At 37.3% G+C, this 27,380-nt stretch overlaps 1 protein-coding gene across 1 annotated transcript; it reads right to left on the reverse strand.

Moving 5' to 3' along the window:
* Positions 1 to 1,642: 1,642 nt before the first annotated feature.
* On the reverse strand, positions 1,643 to 27,335 carry LOC128700591 (UDP-glucosyltransferase 2-like). Its single transcript, XM_070098922.1, has 11 exons — positions 27,196 to 27,335; positions 23,644 to 23,793; positions 22,584 to 22,856; positions 19,863 to 20,056; positions 18,534 to 18,625; positions 17,281 to 17,378; positions 16,217 to 16,308; positions 7,234 to 7,367; positions 5,200 to 5,419; positions 3,605 to 3,748; positions 1,643 to 3,494 (listed from the first exon to the last, which is right to left on the reverse strand). The coding sequence occupies exons 2-11, from the start codon at positions 23,791 to 23,793 to the stop codon at positions 3,362 to 3,364; spliced, it is 1,530 nt and encodes a 509-aa protein (XP_069955023.1). The 5' UTR covers positions 27,196 to 27,335; the 3' UTR covers positions 1,643 to 3,361.
* Between the last annotated feature and the right edge of the window lie 45 nt (positions 27,336 to 27,380).

Raw genomic sequence — 27,380 nt, forward strand, 5'->3', positions numbered from 1 at the left:
AGCTAAAAGCAAAAGCAGGGAGATGTTGGATGGGAAGGTGGAGGGAATATTTTCAACTGTTAAATGTTCATGAAAGGAAGAAGTGATTTCATGCACTGGGCAGGGAGGTATAACATCTTGTAGGAGTGAGGAAGAGTCAGATGTAAGTGGAGATGCAATGTTTGAGAACCATGTGTGGTATTCATATTAATCAAAGAATTCAGAGCTGGAGATATACACCCCTCCATGCACACATAATATATACACTGAGAAGTGAGTATCACACACTGTATATACACCAAGAGTTTATTTCCTATATAAGGGAATAAAGCATCCTTGACTAGTGGCGAACAGTCTATATGCAACCTTAACCTGTATTATCTGTAGCCTCACCTATCTTGTAATAGTTGCCTATGTTTTACCATAAATATCTCTTTATTTACCTTATGCCCATCTACCTCTTACCCTCACTATAGTTACCACTAAATAATGATCTGGTATATCTATCACCCCTGTAAAAAACATACACATCCACATGGCTACCCAGCTACATTTTTTTAATAATGCATTTTCTAACAAGCTGCAGTAATTATTTACTATGTAGTATCTTGTGTACTTATTTTTTTTTTCTTAAAATATGTCTTTCCGATTATCAAACGTTTTTCTATACACAATTCAGTTACTGCCCCAATCATCATTTAATCTTGTTACTCCAAAACTTAGTTTCTATGCCATCTACAACAGTGTCTCCCACGCGTTTGATTCATTTCACGAGGGGAGCGCTAAGTTAGCAAGAGTCGTGGGGGAATGGGTGATAATCACATTTGATCCAAGAAAAAGGAGGGGAGCTACAGTTGTTTGAATCAAGAGCCTTTCACTTTCCTAAGTCACCCTGAAAGGTGTTGTAGTTAAAAATTTTTTTAGATTAGTGTTTAACGCGAAGGTTCCAATTCGCTGATTTTATTTAACAATTTGAGATATTTGGTTTGGTGCTATTGCTTGAGAATGTCTCTACCTATCGGCTTCATACTTTCAGCACTGGTGCAGCCTACTAAATGGAACGTACAGATTTTTACTGGGCTTTGTAAGATCCAATTTGAAGATAAGGACACAAAAGCTAACTGGAACCTTTATTTAGTGTTTCAACTATACAATCCCACACCATCTCCTGTTACAAGCTTCAATTAGTAAGTAAATTTATTCAGGTACACATAAATACAGTTACATAAATTGTCATATATAGCAGTATATGTGTAGATTACCTAGGATGACCCAAAAGAAGGCAGAGTGACTTATTTCCATTCGTTTCCTTGTAATAACTACTTTAAACCTTAAAAGTTAAAACAGGTAAGTAACTTAGCTATGTGAAAAGCAGTTACAAATTAAAGGAGATGTACTAGTTCGTAATTTCATTTATATAAACAGTTTAAATATCTTACCACCCTATCTGAAGCACTAAGTAATTTCTGTAGCTAACTAAAGAATCTTAATGCCACCTTAAAGCTACCCTACATATATTTTTTTTACTCAATTCTCTTTAAGAGGTAACAACTTTTTATTTAAAACCTACAACAAATTAAAAATAAAGGGTTATTCAAGACATGTTAGGCAAACGTTCAGACAACAGATACCTCATAATATAACTACTGATAAAAACAGGAAAAATGGTCATAGTGTCTATTTTATTCAAATAGTCGTAGTACAAGGAGTAAGACGGAGAGCGAGACCGTAGATGAACAAGGAATTTATAATGAGTAGGGGATGTGTAGATCAAGTGTTTATACTGAAGTACAGAAGTGAACATAGATATTATCTTAATAACTAAAATAGGGACATGTCTGCTGAGTGTCACATACACGGGTGTAAATTATTGTACATTGACAGAATCAAAAGGAAATAAGGCAGAGTTGGTATGTATGATACGGACAAATTTATATTGTTGTATCAGAACCAATATAAAGATGGAAGGGAGAGGGGGGTGTCTGTTTGGCTGTACTCTCTTGAAGGACATGACAAGCTAATCTTAGGTGTTATCTACAGATCTCCAAACCTCGATTGTGACCATAGTGAACTTCTTTGGGATGAAATTGCTTAGGCATCCTAAAAATGAAAATGTAGTTTTAATGGGAAATGTTTAACTTTAGCTATATCAACCGGAACAATTGAAGACAGGCAGAGTCTAGCGACTTTCTCGAAATGGTCCGGAAATACTTTTTTTAAGCAGTTTATGTTAGAACCAGACAGAGGAACTAACCTCCTGGATTTGGTTCTGCTAAACAAGGGTTTTAAAAATTGTAAAGAACTTAACAAAGCATTAGCTAGTCTCTTCAACGTATTGCAAACAGGTAATGTACCGGATAAGTGAAAAATGACAAATGTGATACCTATATGGAAAGTGGGATATAGAGGTCCCTAGCTTCAAATTATGGTACAGTCAACCTAACTTCAATTGTGGGAAAGTTGATAGAGATAAGATTGAAATATACATATAAATAAAGGAATGGATTCAAGTTGGAGAAATTTAGATTTAGTAAAGATGAATGGAGCAAACTCCCAGATTATTTAACTGAGACAATGTAGCTTTAAATATAGGTTGAACGGGTACATGAGTGGGTGTGAGTGGCTGTGAGGTAGCCCTGTTTAGCATACGCCAGTAAGTCTCCTGCAGTGTTCCTTCGTTATGTACTTATGCGTGTTCACTCTATTCGTTTCCGTGATATAAAAGGGATCAACCCCGTTTGAAAACTAGTCTATGTGGCTATCAGTCGTCTGCAATTCGGATTTTTTTTTAATCTAGAAAAATTGCTCATAAATTTTCGCTACATTGTTTCATAGCTCTAGCTCCTGTTCCTTTTGAGGGTGTTAATCAGCAGACTGCTGGAATGTTTGCATCTCTGGCTCCTGGGCTTTTTGAAACTGATTATTAGGTCTAGGAATACTTGGGAAGATTGAACTACATTATAATTATTATAATCATGGGGAGCGCTATACCCGTAGGATTATACAGCGCATGTGGGGGGGAGATGGAAGGTATTCAGGTTCAATTCAGGGAATTGGAGCACAGGTCCAATTTCCTAGATCAAGAGCCCCTCACCAACGTCAAGGAACCTACCTTGAAGGGATTGAACTACAGCTCCTGGGTCTGATAAGAGACCAGCTACAACTACTACTGAGGTTTTTGAGGCAGAGCTACTATCTAGCAAGGATTGAGACACAGGAGGCTGAGGTGTGACACTGGGATAACTCTCTCAGGTCATGCAATGACTGTCTGTTATTAATTTATCATTGACAACAGAAATTACCACATTTATATATAGTGTAACACTGGTTTCTCAGGGAAGTACTCGGAATGATAAGAAACATACACTAGGCAATATCAATTTTAATCAGTTTTGGCTTTAGATCTGGAGAAGAGCCAGGAACACAAGGAAATTATAAGTCGTACTGAGACGTAGCTGATAATGACGAGCAAAACAACTACTGTTGCCCACACGTCCACGTTGTACAGCTCGTACCTGAAATTATAACAACACTTGTAAAACAAAGTGGAACTGCGGTATGAAAAATAAGAAGTTATATAGTATTACTATTAACTGGTATATAGAAGTAAAAGTAGAGTACTAACCATGTCATGGTGGCAGCAGGACAGCGGAGATGGTATGCTCCCTGGTGTCGTATAACATACTTGATCCAGTAGAGGGCCACCTCTGCTGGCTCTTGTGGACGATCTTTCATAATTTTGGACCATCTTGCTACCTCAGCTCTCATGCTGCCTCGTCACACACACCAAGAAAGTAATTTGTGCTATTGATTGCGTCCATTAAGCATGTAACTGTTGTTGATATTATTATTATAATCAAGGTGGAAGTGCTAGACCCGTAGGATTATACAGCGCCTGTGGGGGAGGGGGATGGAAGGTATTCAGGCTTAATTCAGGGAACTGGATCTGTGCTCCACTTCCCTAAATCAAGAGCCCCTCACCAGCGCCAAGGAACCTTCCTTGAGGGGAGCATGTAATTATAGAAAAATTATGTGATGTATGTAGGCCAACCCTTGAAGAGGAGTGTGTCCTGATGCTAATGAAGGGTTCTTGTTCCAAGGAACCGAAGATACCATCCTTTTCCTTAAATAAAACCTGATCACATTCTATTTCCCACTAGCTGTTTGACTCATTAATAATAATAATAATAATAATAATAATAATAATAATAATAATAATAATAATAATAATAATAATAATATAGCTTCACTTCCAATACCTCACGCTTGTAAATTCTAATTTCTTTATTTTTAACACGTTACGTCATCTATATAATTTCATAATGCATCTTATCCGCATCTATTAATATTAGCGGTTACGATCTACCAGTAGACAGTAAATAAAGTAATTTCAAGTAGATGACAGGAGAACCTGTAGCCTAGCAACAGTAGCTTAACATAACACACACAACTGATAAACATATTACCCGGATGCTTCTACCAGAAATTAGTATCCCTTGTGTTATCAACTTCATTACTGTTAGGAGTAATTATCAGTATTACGTTTGTACCTGTCGTTTAACAATTTTTTTTTAATAATTCTGAGGGCATATTGAGAAAGTCACGGAAAATGATTCTGTTAACTTTAAATTCTGGAGAAGTTTCATATTGGCATAAGATGAGCTGTTAACCAGTTGTGTCTAAGTAACAAGTGAGTCGCTTGCAATAACTGGTGGTCACTCTTCAGTTAAATTAACAGTTAAAATGAGTGCTTGAGTAAGTACCAGGAAACAAAAAAACTTATCCGAGAATGGAAGTTGAAAGTTGAGAAACACTGTGCTGTGGTGGATCGTGGATGGAAAAACTTAGAAAAAAGTTGATAACGTTTCACTTAAGTCTGTCTTATCCTCAAAGGTCTCAGAAGGAAGGAATCGCCCTCTTTGCACGCACAGTCCCATCCCTAACTTGTAATTCTTCACAGGGATCTAAACTCTTTCCTTATGTCATATCCATCTGACACATTCTCATTGATGGCCTGAATTTTGGAGTCACTGTAATTGCCATTTTCTTGCACTGCTGGGAAGACAACTCGGTAATGAATAATGGTGAGTATGTTTACCTTCTCTGAGTTACCCTCCTTGGGAAGAAGCCGATGAGTTGAAACAAAAAGTTAACCTTTAAGATAAAGTTGAAACCTTGTGGTTACAATACCTTTATTTAAAAAAAAAGATGGAGTAATACCTTGTGTCATTCATGACGATGTCGATCGTATTCTTGAGATTATCAAAGGTAAGTTGGTCCCAGAAGAGCACTTTGCCCCAGCCATCCCTCTGCACCTTGATCATGTTGCTCTGCTGGTCAGCAAACACAGGGATCCCCAGCACTGATACACCGTGGTACATGGACTCCAGGGTGCTCAACAACCCACCGTGTGTGATGAACAAACGTAAACGAGGGTCACCTGTTTAATAATACAAGTGTAGTTAGGTTATTATTATAATCATAGGGAAGAGATTTGAAAGGCCCAAACATTGCATTTGCTTTTGCGAGGAACCCATTTACACGATGACCTTCGAAGTTACTATTTCACAGATATGTCACAGGTGTGGAATTTATTTAAGAATATAACAACTACGTCCTTCCCTATAATACTTCCTTCAGATCATACTCATAAATATATATATATATATATATATATATATATATATATATATATATATATATATATATATATATATATATATATATATATATATATATATATATATATCTTTTCTTCTTTCTACGTACCAGCCGTATCCCACCGAGGTGGGGTGGCCCAAAAGGAAAAACGAAAGTTTCTCCTTTCAAATTTAGTAATATATACAGGAGAAGGGGTTACTAGCCCCCTGCTCCCGGCATTTCAGTCGCCTCTTACGACACGCATGGCTTACGGAGGAAGAATTCTGTTCCACTTCCCCATGTTCCAAAGTCTGGAACTAACTGGAACAGAACTTCTCCAGGCTGAGGGACTAACAACCTCAAATCTACGACTTTAAGGGTGATGGACTGATTACATCGTCTTCACATCTCTACTGCTCCTGCCTACTTTCTGTACTCGACTGAAGAAGCCTACTGTGTAGGCGAAACGTTTCGGAATAAAGTTGCTTAAGTGTTGCCTATGTGTCTTAACCACCTTCTTCACCCGAGTACAGAAAAGTTGATAGAAGCAGAAGTTACTTGAAGACTATGTAATCAGTCCATCACCCTTGAAGTTTTGAGGTGGCCAGTCCCTCAGTCTGGAGAAGAGTATTTTTCCATAGTCTGAAACAATATGGAGTTGAAGTGACAGGATGGAGCCTTATATAACGCCAGGAGGTGAGATGTAGGCCACTAGCAGAGGTAAGAATGTACTCAGCTGAAGAAGCCTACTGTGTAGGCGAAACAAGTAAAAGGACAAGTAAAAGGACACAAGTGTAACTAATTTGAAACATTATTGTGGCAACGTTTCGCTCTCCAGGAGTTTTATCAAGCTAATAAAGCTCCTGGAGAGCGAAACATTCCTACAATAAAATGTCACAGTAGTTGTACTTGTGTCCTTTTACCTAACATATTGTCGGTAATTCTACCAACATTAATACAATCTCTAACAAGTGGCGTTCCACAAGGATCAGTTTTAGGCCCATTGTTGTTTATAATATATATCAATGACCTTGATGAGGGAATTAAGAATATAAGAAAGGAGGAACACTGAAGCAGGCCTGTTGGCCCATACTAGGCAGGTCCTTCACAATCCATCCCACTAACAGAATATTTTCCCAACCCATTTTCAATGCAACCCAAGCAATAAACTTTGATAATTCTATTTACTCATGTGCAAGTCCCACTCAAGCCCAACCCCTCTCACTCGTGTATTTATCCAACCTAAATTTGAAACTATCCAACGTTTTAGCTTCAATAACCCTACTGGGCAGACTGTTCCACTCATCAACTACCCTATTTCCAAACCAATACTTTCCTATATCTTTTTTAAATCTAAACTTGTCTAATTTGAATTCATTATTGCGGGTTCTCTCTTGGAGAGATATCCTCAAGACATTATTTATATCCCCTTTATTAATACCCGTCTTCCACTGATACACTTCGATCATGTCTCCCCTCTTCAATCTTTCTTCATACGGAAGATTTCTAATGCTATGTAATAATTTTGTCATTCTTCCCTGAATGCTTTCTAATTAATTTATATTTATTCTATAATATGGAGGCCATAGGACTATATTGGATCATTTTCCTTACCGAGAATATCTTGTTGTGGGAGCCACTTGCCAAGACGGACATTTGGGGGCAGGTCATCCATAGTGTCCTTATCCCACTTCCACAGGACTCTCTGCTTGAGGGAAGCAAACACTTGAACCAGGATAGTGCGGTACCTGTGTGTAAGGCTAACACACTGTATCATTGGTCTTATACAGCAGAAATGTTTTCTGCGGATTCATCCCACAAAAATACACATGACAAGAGTTGAGGTATGAAGACACACACACAAGATACAGAAGTTTAAATTGGGGCAGGTTTTTCCATCTGTGTCGGGCATTATTATATAACGGTAATTCTCTACATAACCTTCTTCTGGGGAATCCCGCCTACCAGTGACAATTTTGGTAGTAATTTCGTCCCTGCACTTACTCCCCAACTTCACTAATCAATACCCGTCACCACACTGCAGCACTGTAAGATCCATTGGTCCAGTATTTATTTTTAATATACTACTACTACTACAACTTCTAATAATAATCTTTATTTCTACAAGTACATGTACAACGTATGCAGGCCTAGCTGATATCAAAGTCATCTATAGAAAGCCTCTAGTTATTCAGAGCATTTCGGCCATATTAAGTCAATTTAGTCCCCAGAATGCGACCCATACCAGTCGCTAACACCCAAGTACCTATTTTACTGCTAGATGAACAGGGACAGTAGGTGTCTTAAGGAAACACGTTCTAGAGTTTCCACCAGTAATAATAATAAAAAATAATAGTAATCTCAAGCACGTTATACCCCTTCTGTATTTAATTCTTCCTCATGAATATATCAGTTGTAATAACAGTAAATGTGAAACATTTTGACTGATACCAGTGGGATGGGTTGCACATGACTGCATAATCTAGATGTATACTGTGTATATTCATATGTATTTTTTGTTGTTGTAAAGTATGTGACGAATCCAGTTCAGTAGACTGTCGACTGATTTTGACTAACTTAGGACACTGAACTTTAGGGCCCAGGTCCTAGACCCATTATGTCCCTCCGTGATCTTTTTACCACCGACTATAGTATGGGTTTTTGGGAAGCATAATAATACTATTGAATAAATAATTAATGACATTTAAGTGGAAGGAGCATCAAAATGTAGTCACTCTCTTTTAAGTCTGAATTCATTAAATCATGAAGACTTATAATTATATTATGTGGAAATGTCAGGATATCTTTTACCCAGCACTTGAGAATCTCCAATATATAATGTTTTCTTACACGCTGGAGTTGTGCCCAAGTTACAACTCTCTGAAAGTATGGAGAATGTAACACATACACAGATGGGCTTGACTCTTGTTTTTGAATGTAATAATAATAATAATTTCTAACACATTTATCACTTTTTTTCCTGGAATATGACCCACAGTACTCGACTAATACACAGGTACATATTTCTAGTACTAGGTAGCTAGGCCCTGCAGGGGTGTGAGGAAGCTTATCTGTGGAAAATACTGTATATATGTTCCAGAAATTCAGTATTTATATGTAAATAGATGGCCATACTGTATTTAATAATATTTATGTCACAGAAAACGGAAAGCCTGCGTCTGCGCAGACGAGACTCGCCATCTTGGTTCTGAATTTTGTACAAACGTTGGTGTAATGGGAAGAATTTTTCGTGCTCTAGAGGTTAAAATTGTGTTGACACCTTTCAAATAGGAGGCGAAATTGGTGGATGTGCATTCCGGCATAACTTGAGATATCAGACGACTGGACAAGACAGCTCCAGGAACCTCAGATAAGCTCTCTAGATTTGTGTGTAATTCTGGCCAGCATTATTTTCATAGATTTAGTTAGAGTGAGGTTTTCTGAGTATGATACACATTAATCTCCAGTCAAATTGGTGAGTGATATTAAGATATATTTTCCTTCTGTTTTATGTAATTGTGTATATATAGTATAACCATTTATTATTTTTAATATACAGTCCACAAATTTATATATTTACCAGTATTCCTGGTGTATGTATATTTCATTTAATTAATAGGTCCAGAGCAACTTGTGGTTATGACAGTGGTAGGTATCGAAGGGGGACATTTTTTGTGACCTAGGTGTCCCAAATTCCTACTTGTCTATGTAACATTGATAAATAATAATTATCCTTGTTATCATTTACTGTTATGTACATAATTAGTTACATTCAGATAAATGCAATTTTCCACATTTAATTTGCCCGTTGGTCCTTCTTGAACCGGAGGTAATTAGTGAAGTCATTAATTAGTTAATTGCTTAATAATTATATGTGAAATGACAGGAGGTGGATGTTAAGTTCACAAATTTACTTAATGTGTAGTGGATTATAATTATTACAATATTAATTTGAATAAGCCAAGTGTAGCTAATTATATTAATGTGTATAATAATTTTGCAAAGACAATTCTGGCCAAGATTTATATCAGTGTATGTGTAATTGATAAGACAAGTGTGGCTAAAGATTATATTGTGTATAATATTAATTCGCTATGCCAAATTCTGGCAAGGATTATATTAATTTGTGTAATATTAATTTTGATAAGCCAAGTTTGGCTAAAGGTTTGTATTAACGCACATTTAAAATTATATTATAATTTCTTGCACATGTAATTGCTAAGCTCAAGTAGATAGAATTTATTTAAAGGTAAGTTGTACTATTTACCTTTATAAAGTGCATAATTTAGTATATAATCAGTGTTATTAAGTTGAATTTAATACATTGCATCATGGCTGAAAATGAGGAAATTAATATAGAAGACAAACATATGGAATATAGAGCAAAGAAAGCGTCATTGCAAGCTAGAAAGGGTCATGTAACCAAGGCATATAATAAATGTTTGGAATTAATGAATCAAGAAACTGTGAATACTGATGATTTAAAATTGTATTTAGATGCTTTAGGTAATAGATATGATTCATACAAATTATATTACAACAAATATGAAGGAGATTTATTAGTAAACTGTGTAGATGAGACTAAAGTAGATCTCATAATTAATCAGTATTATGAATTAGAGGAAAAGATTCTTTCTTGTAAAAGTCAGGCCTTGAATAAATTAAAATGTGTAAACCAGGCAGTTAATCAGTCTGCTCCAACAAATAATATGTCTTTGCCAAAACTCCCAGAACTATGTTTACCTGTATTTAATCCTGGTGAAAATTGGGAGGAATTTTGGTCAATTTTTAAAGCAGCTGTGCATGGCAGGAGTGACCTAGCCTGTGTAACTAAGTTATTTTACCTCAAAGGACAGGTAAGAGGAGATGCTTACATACTCATACAAGCCTTTCCCAATGTAGATGACTCTTACAAGGAAGCAGTTGACTTGTTGAAGGTCACTTATGGTAATATAGAACAAAGTATGTTGGATCTAGTGAATATCGTTGTTAATTTAAAATCTCCAGATCACACTTACAAAGGTTTACAGCAGTTTAGAGTTAAACTGGAGAGCACTCTCAAAACTTTAAGTAATAAATATAATCTGAAGGAATCAGACTGGTTATTGAGTGCCATTGCACAGAATAAATTAAGCTGTAAAACACTTGAATTCTTTCAAACAAATATCACAAGGGTTATTTTGGACTGGAGGAAATAAGACTAAGTCTACAAGAATTAATTGTGCAGTTGCAGACCAGCCAACTAACTCATTTTAAAGATGCAACACATAATAACTCTGAGGTATCTGTCAAGTTTCACAAAGGGAAAAATTATCCCAATGTTAATAATCAAAATTCATTTCCTAAAAAGAGTTGCATAGACGCATATCAAGTAGCAGGAATCAGAAATAATGATTCTCCACAAGGTAAGAAGAATAAGTACCCTCCTAAGAGTAGCTCAGTTAATAAGAAACCAGTCAAAGAAAAGAGAGATTGTCTCTTCTGCAAGGGTACTCATTTTTCTAAGAATTGCAATGCATACAAATCATGGAATGATAAAGTTGAAAGATTGGAGGAACTTGACAGATGTATCAGGTGTTTAGGTAATCACAATGTAAAGGATTGTTATGCCAAATTAAACTTCTGTTATCAATGTCACAAAGGAAGACACCATATAGTCATGTGTAAGGGTCTATATGATAATGTTGATAATAATGATAATGTTGACAATCCTGACACAACTGTGGCTAATGTAAAAATTGCTGCTAATGTTAATAATGATGGTTTTGCTGAAGTAGCCTTACCTGTGTTACAGGTAAAAGTTGATGATAAAAGGCATAAATCAAAAAATGTAACTCCATTATTGGACCAGGGATCCCAGCGTACTTTCATAAAACGTAAATGTCTTGATGGTATGTAAGTACAGATGGGAGATCCCACAACTTTAAAATTATCTGGTTTTCTTTCGGATAAAAGGGTTCAATTGTATGACACTGTTTATGTAACTGTCAGGTTGGGCAATGAGAAAAAACGTGTTAATGCAGTAATTGTAGATAGACTTCCAGAGAAAATATCTACAGTAGGGCTTAGTAAAGCCTCAGAAAGACTTTCACTTAATGTATATTTAGCACCTTCTGGTGTAAGTGATGATTCTGTAGGCCCAATAAATATTTTGATAGGTAGTGACTATTATGCCTCCTTTGTAAAGGGTATGGTAAAGAAATGTGGTGTCACCCTTCTGAAGACTGCAGGAGGCCATGTAATGTATGGTAGGATTCCTCGTAATAATAATTCATGACTAGAGGAAACTACAAATACCATAACTGTGTGTCTTACTTATGAAGTTGTACCCCAGTATAATTCTTCCATAGAGGATGGTGTTGAGCCAGTGCATAAATTGTGGGAATTAGACAGCATTGGAATAAATGTAAATGAAGAAAGTCCAGACGATTCTTTTACTCAGGAGCAATACCTGAAAGATGTAAAATTTGAATCTGGACAATACTGGGTACGACTTCCGTGGAGACTGAACCATGCAGAATTGCCCACTAATTACAGAATGGCATATGGGCAGTTAAAGGCTCAGCTCCGCGAACTGAGTAAGACACCAGAATTGTTAACTGCCTATAATGATATAATTGCTGAGCAGTTAATTAATAATTTATAGAAGAGGTACCTCCTGAGCAAGCCAAAATTTATGGTCACTATTTGCCACATCACGGAGTGAAGAAGGATTCTAAGACTACTCCTCTGAGAATTGTGTTTAATTGTAGTGCCAGGAGTAACAAAAATGTACCTAGTTTAAATGACTGTTTGATGACAGGTCCGTCGTTGACGGAAAAAATAGGAGATATCTTATTAAATTTCAGGATGAAAAATTATGCCTTTACGGCTGACATAAGTAAAGCTTTCCTAAGAGTGGGTTTACAAGAGGCTGACCGGGATTGTACCCGCTTCTTATGGCCTGAGAATCCTATTGACCCACTTAGCCCTCTGAAAACCTTTCGCTTTAGGAGCGTATTATTTGGTGCTACATCCAGTCCGTTCCTACTTCAAGCGACGATAAATGCACACCTTAAATGTACGGGAAGTCCACTGAGTAAAGTAATGAGCAAACAATTTTATGTGGACAATTTCCTGGGTGTGACGTCAACTGAAGAGGAACTGTTAATGACTTATGGAGAGGCTAATAAAATAATGCAAGGTGCAAATATGCCTCTGAGAGAATGGAATAGTAATTCGTCCAAATTGAAGGACAAAATAAGTAAAGATTACCCTGGAGATGAAGTGCCAAAATGTAGTAATGTACTGGGTTTAAACTGGGATACTGAGAGAGATTTGTTAATGTTAAAACCTAATAATTACAGTATGCCCAATAAATTAACTAAGAGAGTTTTGCTTGCTGAAGTTTCCAAATGTTTTGATCCACTAGGTTTAGTGTCACCCCTTACTATAAGAGGGAAATTATTAATTCAGGAAGCTTGGAAACTTAAATGTGCTTGGGATGAAATTCTACCTGAGGAATTCATTAACAGGTGGGATGAATTAATTGGTGATTATGAAAAAATTCCAATGTTGTAGTTCCTACGCCAGGTGGCCAATCCAAATGGGAAAAATGTACTCCACATTTTTTGTGATGCTTCAAAATTGGCATATGGAGCAGTTGCTTACCTTCAATGTAATAGTGTTATCTCTCTTGTTATGTCTAAGGGTAAAGTGTCTCCAATTAAATCACGTACCTTGCCTCAGTTGGAATTAACAGCCATTTATGTAGGTGTCAAATTAGCTAATTATATAAGAAATAAGTTGCAGGAGATAAATATTAGTGACACTGTAATTTCGTCTGATAATGAGGTATCCTTACAATGGATTCGCAATGGAAACAGTAAAATTGTGTACGTACAAAACAGAGTCGCTGAAATTTATCAGAAGCAAGAGAAGTATAATAGTTTGGGTCAGCATATGTTAACATTTAATCATATACCTGGTGAGGAGAATCCAGCTGATTTCTTGTCTCGAGGTTTACCTTATGCTAAATTTGTAAATGCTGTATCATGGTTTAAAGGACCGAGCTGGTTGGTAAATAAAGCTAATTGGCCTGTACAAAAGGCGTATATTGCTCCTGTTGAAATTGCTGTGACCACCGCTCCAATAATTTGTCCTTCTTTATCCACTGATATAAATAGGTATTCTTCTTTACCCAAACTGATCAATGTAACTAAGTTGGTGTTTAAATTTCTAAACAAGATAAATATTTCATGTAAGTTTTCACATCCTCTTTAATATTGGATAAAGAGGGTACAGGAGGAAATCTATGGAAATGAGATTAAACTGATGATGGAAAGAAAAATTGTGAAAGGTTCAATAATAGAGAAATTGGGGCTGTGTTTAGAGAACAATGTAATTAGGTGCAGAGGTAGATTACAAAATGCTGAATTGGATGATTATGCTAAACACCCTATCTTACTGACCAAAACTCATCATCTAACAAATTTAATTGTTCTAAATGCCCATAAAATGTAATGCATGGTGGGGTACAAGATACCTTAAATTGTATTAGGGAAACTTTCTGGATTCCACAAGGACGGCAAAGTGTAAAAAGGGTGATTAAATCTTGTGTAATATGTCGCCGTGTGGATGCCAGATCTTATATGTACCCAGGTCCTCCACCATTGCCAAAGGAGCGTGTACAATTAGTGAAACCATTTGATGTAACAGGTGTAGACTATGGTGGTCCAATAATTTTAACAGGTACTTCAGATGGTGTTCCACTGAAAGTGTATGTTTGTTTGTTCACCTGTACTGCTACTAGGGCAGTTCATTTAGAAGAGACACAGGACTTGTCTGCAGAACAGTTTATACAGCTCTTTCGAAAATTTCCAGCTAGGAGATCCTGTCCGAGGTTGATGATTTCGGATAATGCCACAAATTTTGTAGCAGGTGCTCAACACTTGATAGAATTAAATAATAGTAACGATGTTCAATCTCTGTTAACCCAGCGATTGTGTACCTGGAAATTTATTATTCCTAGAGCCCCTTGGCAGGGGGGGGGGCTGTACGAAAGACTGATAGGCACAGTGAAGAGGTGTCTCCGTAAAGTACTACACCGGAAGAGAATTAATTTGGAAGAATTCCGTGCAGTGTTAGTGGAGGCAGAAAATCGTATAAATAATAGGCCTCTCTCGTACATGAGTGATACACCTGATGCAGATGTATTAACACCTTCTCACCTAATATGTGGAAGGAAATTGGAAGCTGCCCCTGTCTATAGAGATAATCCGGAAGAAAGTGATGAAGATTACAATGATGCGGCAGTGTTGTGTAATAAATTTAAAATGTTAAATAAAGTAATTGATCATTGGTCTAATGTGTGGCGTAAGGAATATCTTCTTACACTACATGAACACTTTTATGGTGCGACAGAGGCAGTAAATCGACAGACCATTCAACCAGGTGACATTGTGTTAATTGACACTGAACAACATCGAACATTGTGGCCTCTGGGCAAAGTATTGACATTGTATCCAGTGTGGAAAATACTGTATATATTTTCCAGAAATTCAGCATTTATATGTAAATAGATGGCCATACTGTATTTAATAATATTTATGTCATAGAAAACGGAAAGCCTGCGTCTGTGCAGACGAGACTCGCCATCTTGGTTTTGAATTTTGTACAAACGTTGGTGTAATGGGAAGAATTTTTCGTGCTCTAGAGGTTAAAATTGTGTTGACACCTTTCAAATAGGAGGCGAAATTGGTGGATGTGCATTCCTGCATAACTTGAGATATCAGACGATTGGACAAGACAGCTCCAGGAACCTCAGATAAGCTCTCTAGATTTGTGTGTAATTCTGGCCAGCATTATTTTCATAGATTTAGTTAGAGTGAGGTTTTCTGAGTATGATACACATTAATCTCCAGTCAAATTGGTGAGTGATATTAAGATATATTTTCCTTCTGTTATGTAATTGTGTATATATATATATATATATATATATATATATATATATATATATATATATATATATATATATATATATATATATATATATAACCATTTATTATTTTTAATATACAGTCCACAAATTTATATATTTACCAGTATTCCTGGTGTATGTATATTTCATTTAATTAATAGGTCCAGAGCAACTTGTGGTTATGACAGTGGTAGGTATCGAAGGGGGACATTTTTTGCGACCTAGGTGTCCCAAATTCCTACTTGTCTATGTAACATTGATAAATAATAATTATCTTTGTTATCATTTACTGTTATGTACATAATTAGTTACATTCAGATAAATGCAATTTTCCACATTATCAGTTCGAACTCCGAAACTTTTGGTTGCGAGCCGAGTTACTCGTTGTCTTTAAGTTAACTCTGAAAGATGAAGCAAAAATTTACTTACTCCTAGGTGTCCCAAATTCCTACTTGTCTATGTAACATTGATAAATAATAATTATCTTTGTTATCATTTACTGTTATGTACATAATTAGTTACATTCAGATAAATGCAATTTTCCACATTATCAGTTCGAACTCCGAAACTTTTGGTTGCGAGCCGAGTTACTCGTTGTCTTTAAGTTAACTCTGAAAGATGAAGCAAAAATTTACTTACTCCTCTGGCATAGTGGATGGTGGGACAGCCGAGCCTAGACTGAAGAAGATGAAGCCAGCATCACCAGCACCTTGCACCCAGTCTTCAAGGTCCTACAAATACAAAAGGCTATTTGAAGTACAGTGTGTAATTTGTTTAAGTGAGAATCTAGGTAGCATCGCTCTAGTATAGCAGACTATTTTCTTTCTCAGATTTCATATTCATAGATTACACGAATGTCATTAGTACACAACACACAATTGAAAAACAGTGGGATTTTATCTCAGTCACAATTAAAAGCCATGCTAGCGTGGCTGGAACAATTACATGAATGTTACTAGCCTGTGATTAGGTGACATTACAAAACCAATGTTAACTAAATGAGCTGCTGCATTGTACTTCTCACATTGAACTGACATAAGATTTTTACACTTCAAAGTGAAACCTCGCTGTGGAGGACGTAAAACCGACGTTAAAAAAGACAATATTGCTAAATGGAAACGTATATTTGAGATAACCGTTTCACTTAAAGACTAAGTTTTTTCAAGTTTATATAGTACAAGGTAAATAATATAAGTGCTGAATGTATGGTGGGAAGACCAGGTGGCAAGAAGTTGTGAGGTACGAGCCCATGCCAATAAGTAAAAGCCTCGCCAACTGGAAACCTCACTAGTTCTGGGTAATGGTGTGTATGAATGAACTCAGATTCCATGCATTGTTTTTTTCTATCCCTTTCTTTTTCATTGATAACTATGTTCACCATAGGAAAATCCATGTGGGATGAAGTCTTGTTGTGTTCGTATACATGTATGGCCATATGCCTAGCTGTCTCACCCACGAATACTGGGTAGTGTCTTTTCGTGAGAAACGTCACCTCAACTTACCTGCTTCCATCTAACTTTCCTGGCGTATATATGTATTAAGTACATACTCTGCAAGGCTTACTAAAGTTCTACTAAAAATAAAATATTGTCCAAATGAAAGTTTGTCCTGCAACTTGTCTTTGTCTTCGTAAGTTTCCCAATGATTAAAATAATATTAATAGATTACTTCAAGGAACTAGAAATGTGTATGACGTAACTTACTTGTGGGAGAGGTTTTGCTGGACGGATATGTATGCCCCCACAATGTACCACGGCAGGAACAACTGGACGAGCTGGGTAATCGATTGTTTGTACACTGTAGAAATGTGGCACAATGTAATCATGATTTATCTTTATCATAACTCACATATTTTCTTTTATCTGTTATACACACATCCTACCTCAGCTTATTTCAGAGTCCAATCCTATCCAAAGTATACTGCCATCCCTTTAGGCAACGACTTAGAACAGTCGACTGAAACCCACGTACATATTTACTGAAAGATGAACAGGGGGCAGCATGTGTAAGGAGACTCACAGTACGTCTAGTCCAGCAGGAGAATCGAACCAAGATCAATTCATTTGTGAACCGAGTTCTCTAGGCACTGGGATTTTAGCATCTAATAAGAACTACAAGTGATAGGCTCGAAGATTTCCATTTAAAAATATTCCCTACATGAAATCTGCGTGTCCCGACACAGGTTACTGTAGTGTGACTGATCTTTGAAAACTGCTACAAAAGAAACTGCAGGTTTTAATTCGTCAGAACCTTAATTAAACTGCTGTATCTCAGATGCTGCTACAGGTGACTTCAGGGCAGTGTACATAAACTGAGAGACACATGCTCTCAGTGAGTACACTTAAAAGATATACGCCTTTCAATGTATAAATACTGAGAGATATGTATCTCTCGATGCATGTGTCCTTGATAAAGTGTTAAATGTTGTGCTTTATAACCACAGCTTTCGGACTTGTTTAGAAAAGGACCATTTAGTGAGAAAGACATGCTTGTGGTGAAAAATTTATCCCCACGTTTCGTCTATGGCTGGACTTTATCAAGTACACAGAAACACAGATACGCGAATAAACGTTGCAATGAAGGTTTACTGCAAATACAGAGTTATTCTCATGTGCGTTGTTGAATGGTTAGGTAGGTAAGGTTTGTCAGGAAACAGGACAAGAGTTTCCTGACGCGGGTCTTAGTCAGATGATGACCCGCCGTTGGAGCTTTTAGTCATCTGACCAAGGCCTTCCTCTGGCTTACCGGTCCACCCCTTTAAAAAATATGGTAAGTTATAACCAACACATTAATATATTGAATGGTTACATTAACGTCTCTAGTCAGAGAGGCGTCTGGACCAGCTCTCAGGTGAATAATAATAATAATAATAATAATAATAATAATAATAATAATAATAATAATAATAATAATAATAATAATAATAATAATAATAAAAGAACCTAAAACCTACCTGTTAACAGTAGAAGACTAGTATTAAGGCGAATTTCTGATAGACTAGGCATATCATCAGGACAGAGGCCACGCTGGCGACACTCAGCCTCCAGTCTGTGAGTGATACAGTTACTTCAGTTAACACTTAGTGGAGATAGTGAAGAAAAGATACAAGCTGCAGAACAAGCTTTCGTTGGGACGTCTAGCTCTGTGTAGAACTTTATGAAGTTATATTCGGCTCTGTGTAAAGCTCTGTGATGTTACACAAACATAATGTTATGTTTGACTGTATAGTTTTATATTGTTGTGTTTGGCTCTTTGTACAGATTTATAATATCCTATTTGGCTCTATGTAGAGCTTTAAAATACTGTATTTGGTTATGTGTAGAGCTTTGTGTCGATAAAGGTCTACTCAGAGCGAAACGTCCTTCTAGGGAAGCTGGCTCCACAACGTTTTATTTTTCTTCACAGCTGGCGGAAATAATCAGAATACCCTCAATAGTTTCTGTACTGTGGGCAAAACGTAGACACGAGGATAAAAGTTTAACAGGCAATATTTCTGTCATGTGTGAGGACAATGAAGAGGAAGGGGGACAGAGAGAGGTCGTAGTGTTTTGTTTGTAAGTAAATATTGGGAAATTTCTCCTGTCATGGGTATTAAGTCAAAGGATGACCTTCTCACTGGATTCCCGTCGAATAGGACACATAAGCAAGGTGCCCACTAGTAGAGGGTTAGAGAATTAGCTACTGGGATCAAACTTATATGAAGTTGAATGAGCTGCAATGCAACGTACAAGGTCATTGCTGCCCCTTAAACCAGGCCGTGGGGGCTCTGATTTCCTGACTGAATAACTGATGAATTTCCTGGAAGCTTTAATTAATAACAATAAAAATAAACAGCTGACTTGGGCATGAAAACTTCAACATTATGTTCAATGTATCACAATTACTACCATAATACCCTTTTTATTGCAAACAAAAGCTTTTAGGTTTTAATAGAAAGAATAAATAAAAGAATACCAATAATAAAGGGGTTTGAAGGCCTGAGCTTGCTACCATCTGCAGCTCATAAGACTGCCATCCCCACGAGCCCCTTTGGGGCGGGGCAGATGGCAGACCAGAGGCCTAGCTTTTCCCTACGAGCCCCGTGAGGGCGGGGAATGTGGCTAGGCCTGGGGACAGTTGGTCCCGAAGATGAGGGGGTACTTGTACCTCCTCCCATGGGAGACTTAAGTCTCGAGACACTCCCCAGATAGGGAGCCAAGGCCGGGTCACCACTACTTGGAAAAGACCCGGGGAGGGAGAATACCGGCGAATAAAAAAAAAAAAAAAAATACCAATAATCACATACCTCCTGCCATAAGCATATGTGAGCAACACGTCCATAGCAGCTTCAGACAGAGTGCTGATTGCTCGCTGTCTGAAGGTCAGAGGATGTTTGTAATCTAACATATGAGATGGATCATAGGAAGGAAACCGTGGGTTACCTATCATTGATGAACGTGGACCCATCAACCCTGCTGGACTCACGTATATAAAGGGAACCTGGTGAAGAAGAAAGATAACATGACAATCAATTAACTGGAAGAGTAATAATAATAATAATAATAATAATAATAATAATAATAATAATAATAATAATAATAATAATAATAATAATGATGAAAATAAAAAATAATAAGATAAGATTTCGTTCGGATTTTTAACCCCGGAGGGTTAGCCACCCAGGATAACCCAAGAAAGTCAGTGCGTCATCGAGGACTGTCTAACTTATTTCCATTGGGGTCCTTAATCTTGTCCCCCAGGATGCGACCCACACCAGTCGACTAACACCCAGGTACCTATTTGCTGCTAGGTGAACAGGACAACAGGTGTAAGGAAACGTGTCAAATGTTTCCACCCGCCGGGAATCGAACCCGGGCCCTCCGTGTGTGAAGCGGGAGCTTTAGCCACCAGACCACCGGGTGATACTATTATTATTTTTATTATTATTACTTGTGTCATTATTAGTTCAGAAAATGTACATGCACAAAACTTAATCTGTCTTACTACAGAACATTGTGGAAAATATTTTCAAGACAGCATTTCGATTATGTACATTACTGCCTAGTTATATAAAATTTTGTTGGGATTTTTAATCTCGGAAGGTTAGCCACCCAGGATAACCCTCCTGGGTCATTGACGATTGTCTGTTTACTGAAGGCCATTGTGGTCCACCAGGATTCGACTAACACCCAAGTACCTACTTAGTTGCTAGGTGAACGGGGACATCAGGTGTAAAGAAATACCTCCAATGTTTCCACTCGGTCGAAGACTGAACCACGGACCCTCAGTGTGTGAGACGAGGACCAAGTAATACATTATAAACTTACACTGTCAATGTGATACTACTCTGTTAAAACAGAACTGTCAGACAGTCTTAGGCACTAATGTTGGTAGAATTACCGACAATATGTTAGGTAAAAGGACACAAGTGCAACTAATGTGACATTTTATGGTGGCAACGTTTCGCTCTCCAGGAGCTGTATTGTTAGTAACGGCTTGATAAAGCTCCTGGAGAGCGAAACGTTGCTACAATAAAATGTCACATTAGTTGCACTTGTGTCCTTTTACCTATCAGTCTTAGGTACATGCTGCCTTCAATAGTAATTGGGAATATTATAAAAAATGAAGTCACGTATTTTTTAACACACTGCAAAACTGAACTGATGTTATACTTGAGAATAATTCCGTGACCCATTGGTATCTGCTGCTCCTATGATGAAATCTTACGGTATAAGGCATGACCAGCAGTGGCTGCATGCCATTAAGCCAGATAAATTTGAGGCAAATATTTCTTCGCCCACTCCTTGGCCTTTTTAATACATACATACATCCCCACAGACCGATAACAACATTCAAGAGAATGTCACAAATAAAAATCTCAAGAATGAAGATGCTAAGGAGTCTTCATGTCGAATTCTGTATTATATTATCAAAGGCCAAAGGATTTCAAAATGTTAGAAATCTTTGTTAAAAAAAAAAGATGTTCTTCCTCCAAAGGTTTTAGAACAAAATTTAATTCCTAAGGAAAGATGATAATCTAACGATTTTGACTTCTTGAAGAATACTGAAGCAAAGTTGTCTACACCAGAGCATATTGGTTTCAAGAAAATTGTCGGCATAACGGTACAGGGAATAAAGTCATAAACAAAAGCAGTACTTAGAATTCTGATTGAGATGAATGGTCTAGAAAACCGACAAATTGAATATTGAGACACTTATGCATCATACGGGAATCTTTATTAAGGAAACGCTTCGCCACACAGTGGCTTCATTAGTCCAATACAAAGCAGAAAGGTGTAAGGAGAGGAGTAGTTTGAGGTAATCATTCCCTCAGTCTGGTTTCGATGTGTTCAGTCCATCAGTCCATCGATGGACTGAATACATCGACTCCAGGCTGAGGGACTGATTACCTCAAACTACTCCTCTCCTTACACCTTTCTGCTTTGTATTGGACTGAAGCCACTGTGTGGCGAAGCGTTTTCTCAATAAAGATTCCCATATGATGCATAAGTGTCTCAATCTTCAATTCTGATTGACATTACTCCTGACACAACTTCAATGTTTAACGGAAGCAAGAAACTGAGAAAGATATCTGACTCAGCAGATCTACAACTTTATTACGAGGGTCTCAATGTACAGTGGTCTTATCAAGAGAACTTTCCAGTAAGAACTTCATCCTTGGTCTTGGAGATATACATTATCTCACGAGCTGTTCTGGATGAGAACTTTCCGGACCTCGGTCCCATCATTCGGGCATCAGGAACGTTATATAACACTAAGGCGATCCCAGTCTTTTCTTACAAAATATTCTATATACTTTCATATATATTCTATTATACATTTTAGACTGTTTAATTGTTGAGGCTGTATAACATAATCCAATTCTGTATAATTGGTATACTGGTATGTGTATATCATCTGCACTTAAGACCTCTGATTACAATATGTAAATGACGGAACGGGATTTACATATTTTAATAAACATTGTAGACCATAATAAATAAATAAAATGTGATACGTGGCTTACCTTCAGCTGATGTACAACTGCCAAAAAACAGTCGGACATAAACACGCTGAGGATAATCAAATCAAAATCTTCCTTCAGTAAATTCTGAACATTCTTCGCTCCTAGAGCGTCAGCACACAGACTTGGCATATGAGTAAGCACTGAGGATAAGGTAAAAATTTTATTTCCAGTGAATAGATTTGGCATCTTGTCGAGTACATCCACGCCCGTCAGGACCACCTCGCGCACATTATTCCGTTCCTTCGATGACTTATATGGAGACACCACCGTAACCTGTACACGCACAAAAAAAGACGAAATACAGTGGACCCCCGCATAACGATTACCTCCAAATGCGACCAATTATGTAAGTGTATTTATGTAAGTGCGTTTGTACGTGTATGTTTGGGGGTCTGAAAGGAATAATCTACTTCACAATATTCCTTATGGGAATAAATTCGGTCAGTACTGGCACCTGAACATACTTATGGAGTGAAAAAATATCGTTAACCGGGGGTCCACTATATGTTGCAAGAAATCAGGAAACGGGTTGGAGCTTAAACCAATGGCAAGGGAATTTTAAAACTCACAGGCCAGTGCGTTAACAGACTGGCCTGTGAGTTTTAGGACTCACTTCCCATAGGTTCAAGCCAAACCTGTTCTATGATTTGTTTGAAATCGTTTCAATCTGATTTCGTGAGTTATAAAGGTGTAAGGTTTGGAAGGCATAATCTTCTATTTCTGTTTCCTTGCTGTGGATCATTGAAAATTATAGATTTCTAGATATTGTTTACCTCCGATACTATAATATTCTTGTAACTAGTGTTTGACATAACTAACAAAAAATATTATTTACAATAAACTTGAGAATCAGTGACATGAAGTTGTACACATTTTTATTCTGATACCCAAAGTCTTTCTCAAATTACTTTAGTCAATATATTTATTTTTTGAAAACTAGCGAAGATGATTTTATGTAACATGTCATGGCAGAGGCGTGATAAACTATAATATACTGCAACGTTATAGACTCGAGTGTAAGTATAATGACATCTGCTCACTCTCTCTCTCTAAGACTGACCTGGTTATCATCGTCAGCCAAGGCATTAACGATGCCCATAAAAAAATTTAAGTGGCTTCGAGAACAGATGGGTGCCATGAAGAGCACTTTGCTACCCAGCACTGGCTGCAGCACTGCAGCACACACCAGCACTGCTACCCACCACTGCATCTAGAAAACAGATTTAATCAGTAATACATGCAACACACAAGCGAAACAAAGAAGAGTAAATATCACACTACCCTGGATGGAGAAGTTGACAACTAACCCACAATTTAAAATGGAAGATTCAGATTTCAGTGTCTTGAGATAAGTGATGCAGGAGAGAGCAACACATCGCGAAATAAGAAATACGTATTCGCAGTAATTGTTTTCGCCAGCCAGTGGCTTTATTAATACAATTCAGTTGGATTGCGTGAGCCAACTGCTGGCGTATAGATTTCCCATATAAAATGTCCTAGCGACAATGTGTGTCTTACATACTTGGCAGTCTTGATATTCATTTGTAATCTCAGAGATGGAGGATGGTGAATGAGTGTCACTTTCAGTTTCGTAACTTTGAAGCCCATGCCCATCCCATGGACGGGTCAAAAGAATACAGAGGCACATAATGGGTCCAGGGACTGGGCCCCAATGTTATGATAGTTAAGCAAGTTACATGTTTATGATCTCGTAACAATCGTAAAGACTTGTTCATGCAGACATGAATTCATTTAAGTACATAAGAATATAAGAAAGGATTAACACTGAATGAAGCCTTTTGACCTATACTAGGCAGGTCCTCCTCAAACCCATACCCACTAACAAAAATATTTGCCCAGCCCATTTTCAAACCTACCCAAAACATTACAATACAACTTATATCTGGCTATGATTTATTTATAAAACCAAATAATTTAACAAGGTATGGTTAAATTTACATGCGTTTTAAATGGTTATGCTTTTTTTTACAGATGATAAAGTCAAGACGTTTTTCCAAAATGGCTGGCATTACGTCACTGTTCCTAAAATATTTGGATATTATTTGGATATATGTGAAGGAGTTGTTTTTGAACTCATGATTTTTTTCCGCATGATGGCGTGAGGTAATATTCCATCTAATGAAAGAAAGTTTACGTGAGTTCTGTTAGTTCACACAAGTCCTGGAATATCACTTTGTTTCCTAGCGTAAGAGTAGCTTTATTGTGACTTGTTCCAGTTACGGTACTGTGATTTGTAGCCATGGGATTGTTACTTGTTGCAGCCAAGGGATTGTTACTTGTAGTCAAGGAATTATGATTTGTTGCAACCAAGGGATTGTTAGTTGTTGCAGCCAAGGGATTGTTACTTGTTGCAGCCAAGGGATTGTTACTTGTTGCAGCCAAGGGATTGTTACTTGTAGTCAAGGAATTATGATTTGTTGCAACCAAGGGATTGTTAGTTGTTGCAGCCAAGGGATTGTTACTTGTTGCAGCCAAGGGATTGTTACTTGTTGCAGCCAAGAGATTGTTACTTGTAGTCAAGGAATTATGATTTGTTGCAACCAAGGGATTGTTAGTTGTTGCAGCCAAGGGATTATTACTTGTTGCAGCCAAGGGATTGTTACTTGTTGCAGCCAAGGGATTGTTACTTGTAGTCAAGGAATTATGATTTGTTGCAACCAAGGGATTGTTAGTTGTTGCAGCCAAGGGATTGTTACTTGTTGCAGCCAAGGGATTGTTACTTGTAGTCAAGGAATTATGATTTGTTGCAACCAAGGGATTGTTAGTTGTTGCAGCCAAGGGATTGTTACTTGTTGCAGCCAAGGGATTGTTACTTGTTGCAGCCAAGGGATTGTTACTTGTTGCAGCCAAGGGATTGTTAGTTGTTGCAGCCAAGGGATTGTTACTTGTTGCAGCCAAGGAATTGTGATTTGTTGTAGCCACAGTACTGTCACTTGTAGCCAAGGTATTGTGACTTGTAGTAACAAGATTATAGGCAAGGATTGTTGCTTGTCCTAATAACAATATTGTAGGCAAGGGATTGTTACTTATTGTAGCCACGATATTGTGACTTATAATCTTTTCAAGTTATCAAGTTATCAGATAACGTTATTTACGGAGAATGAAGCCATCTCTTGATGTCTCCACTCCCTTCAGAGGAGGAGGGGGAGGGGGGAGAGGGCCTGACGTGCATTTACATTCACAATTTAGAGAGGAAACATTAGACGACGTTTCAGAACGGACCGAAAAGTCGTCTAGAGTATCATTTTCAAAATGTGGATATCTATGAATTGTTCCAGTCATGGTATTGTGACTTTTATTCTTCATTTCTACTGTTGTTTTTTAGTAATTTATAGAGTGAACTTTATATAAATCATTTAACAAAGAGAATTATGATGGCTCTGTGTAGGCCTGAGTTTACTAGGCCTAAGACAGTTGCATATCTTGCCTACTGTGCACATTTTTTTTTTTATTTAGGTCCCTGAGGGCCTCGTTTCCCACTGAAACAGGGTGACCCGAAAAAGAAGAAACACTTTCATCATCATTCAGTCCATCACTGTCTTGCCAGAGGCGTGCCAGCACTACAGTTCAAAAACTGCAACTTATCTCCACTACTTCCCCAGAGCGAATGCACTGTACTTTCCACCTCCAGGACTCAAGTCCGGCTAACTAATTTCCCTGAATCCCTTCATAAATGTTACTTTGCCCACCATCATAATAATAACCTCGGAAGGTTAGTAACCTAGGATAACTTACCAAGAAAGCTACTCATTGTGGTCTATTTCCATTGGGTTTCTTTGATCCTCTTCCCGTGGATGTCACCCACAACAGTGGTTGACCATCTTCTGGCTTAACCAGGCAAGGTTTTAAACGCCACTTACAAAACAAAGGTTCACTACATGGTGAAGTGTCTTTCGAGATTTTGTAGTGTTTTGTAATGTTTTTGTGATGGTGATTGGTTCATGAACATTTATTAGTTATGCACATCATGTAATTTATTCTCACACTGGTCTTGAAAGCATACAAGATACATGGTTACTCAAATGAAGTCGATCGATTAAATAAAGTCGATCGATTACACAAAGGGCCACTACAGCTGTACGTAGTCTGTCCACCACCAGTCAAAGATACTTTAATCTCAAATGCATACTTCTGTACAGTACAGTAAAATTTAAGTGTATATTCACTGAGATATACACCCCTCGAAGTGTACTTGCACTGTTGTCCTCAGTGCATACACATCAAGAGTGATATAATCATTAGAATACATACAGAGTCATACAGGTTATGGGTTCACAGTGTGTACACTCATCCTAGACAAAACAAAACCATTGTGATTACTATTGAACAGGTATTATAAGGTTCATTTGTTCCAGTCTGTCAAATGTTTTGAACGCTTCGACATATAGTGGAAGAACAAATATGAACTAATTTCCCAAACCATGAACGTGTAAAAATAAAAAAGTATAGTGTTCGTATATATATATAAAATTAAAAATTCTGTGTCTGCATAACATTATCACAATTACATTGAGGGATAAATATTCATATTATCATAAGTTTTACTTTTAAGTTTCTGGAGTTTTGGTGAAAATATAATTTATCAACTTACTTCACCGAGAGTCTGGTGACCACAGCTTGGAGAACTTCACTGAGAATGTTCAACAGTTAATAGAGAACCACCGAAAATCAGCTTGTTTGAGCTTGTTAGTGACCACTAACACTACACAGATATCTTTCCACAGTATAACCATGACTTGCTACTTAACTCAAGGTCACGAATTATTTGTTCACATG

The sequence above is a fragment of the Cherax quadricarinatus genome, chromosome 65, assembly GCF_038502225.1.
Source record: "Cherax quadricarinatus isolate ZL_2023a chromosome 65, ASM3850222v1, whole genome shotgun sequence".
Lineage (NCBI taxonomy): Eukaryota > Metazoa > Arthropoda > Malacostraca > Decapoda > Parastacidae > Cherax > Cherax quadricarinatus.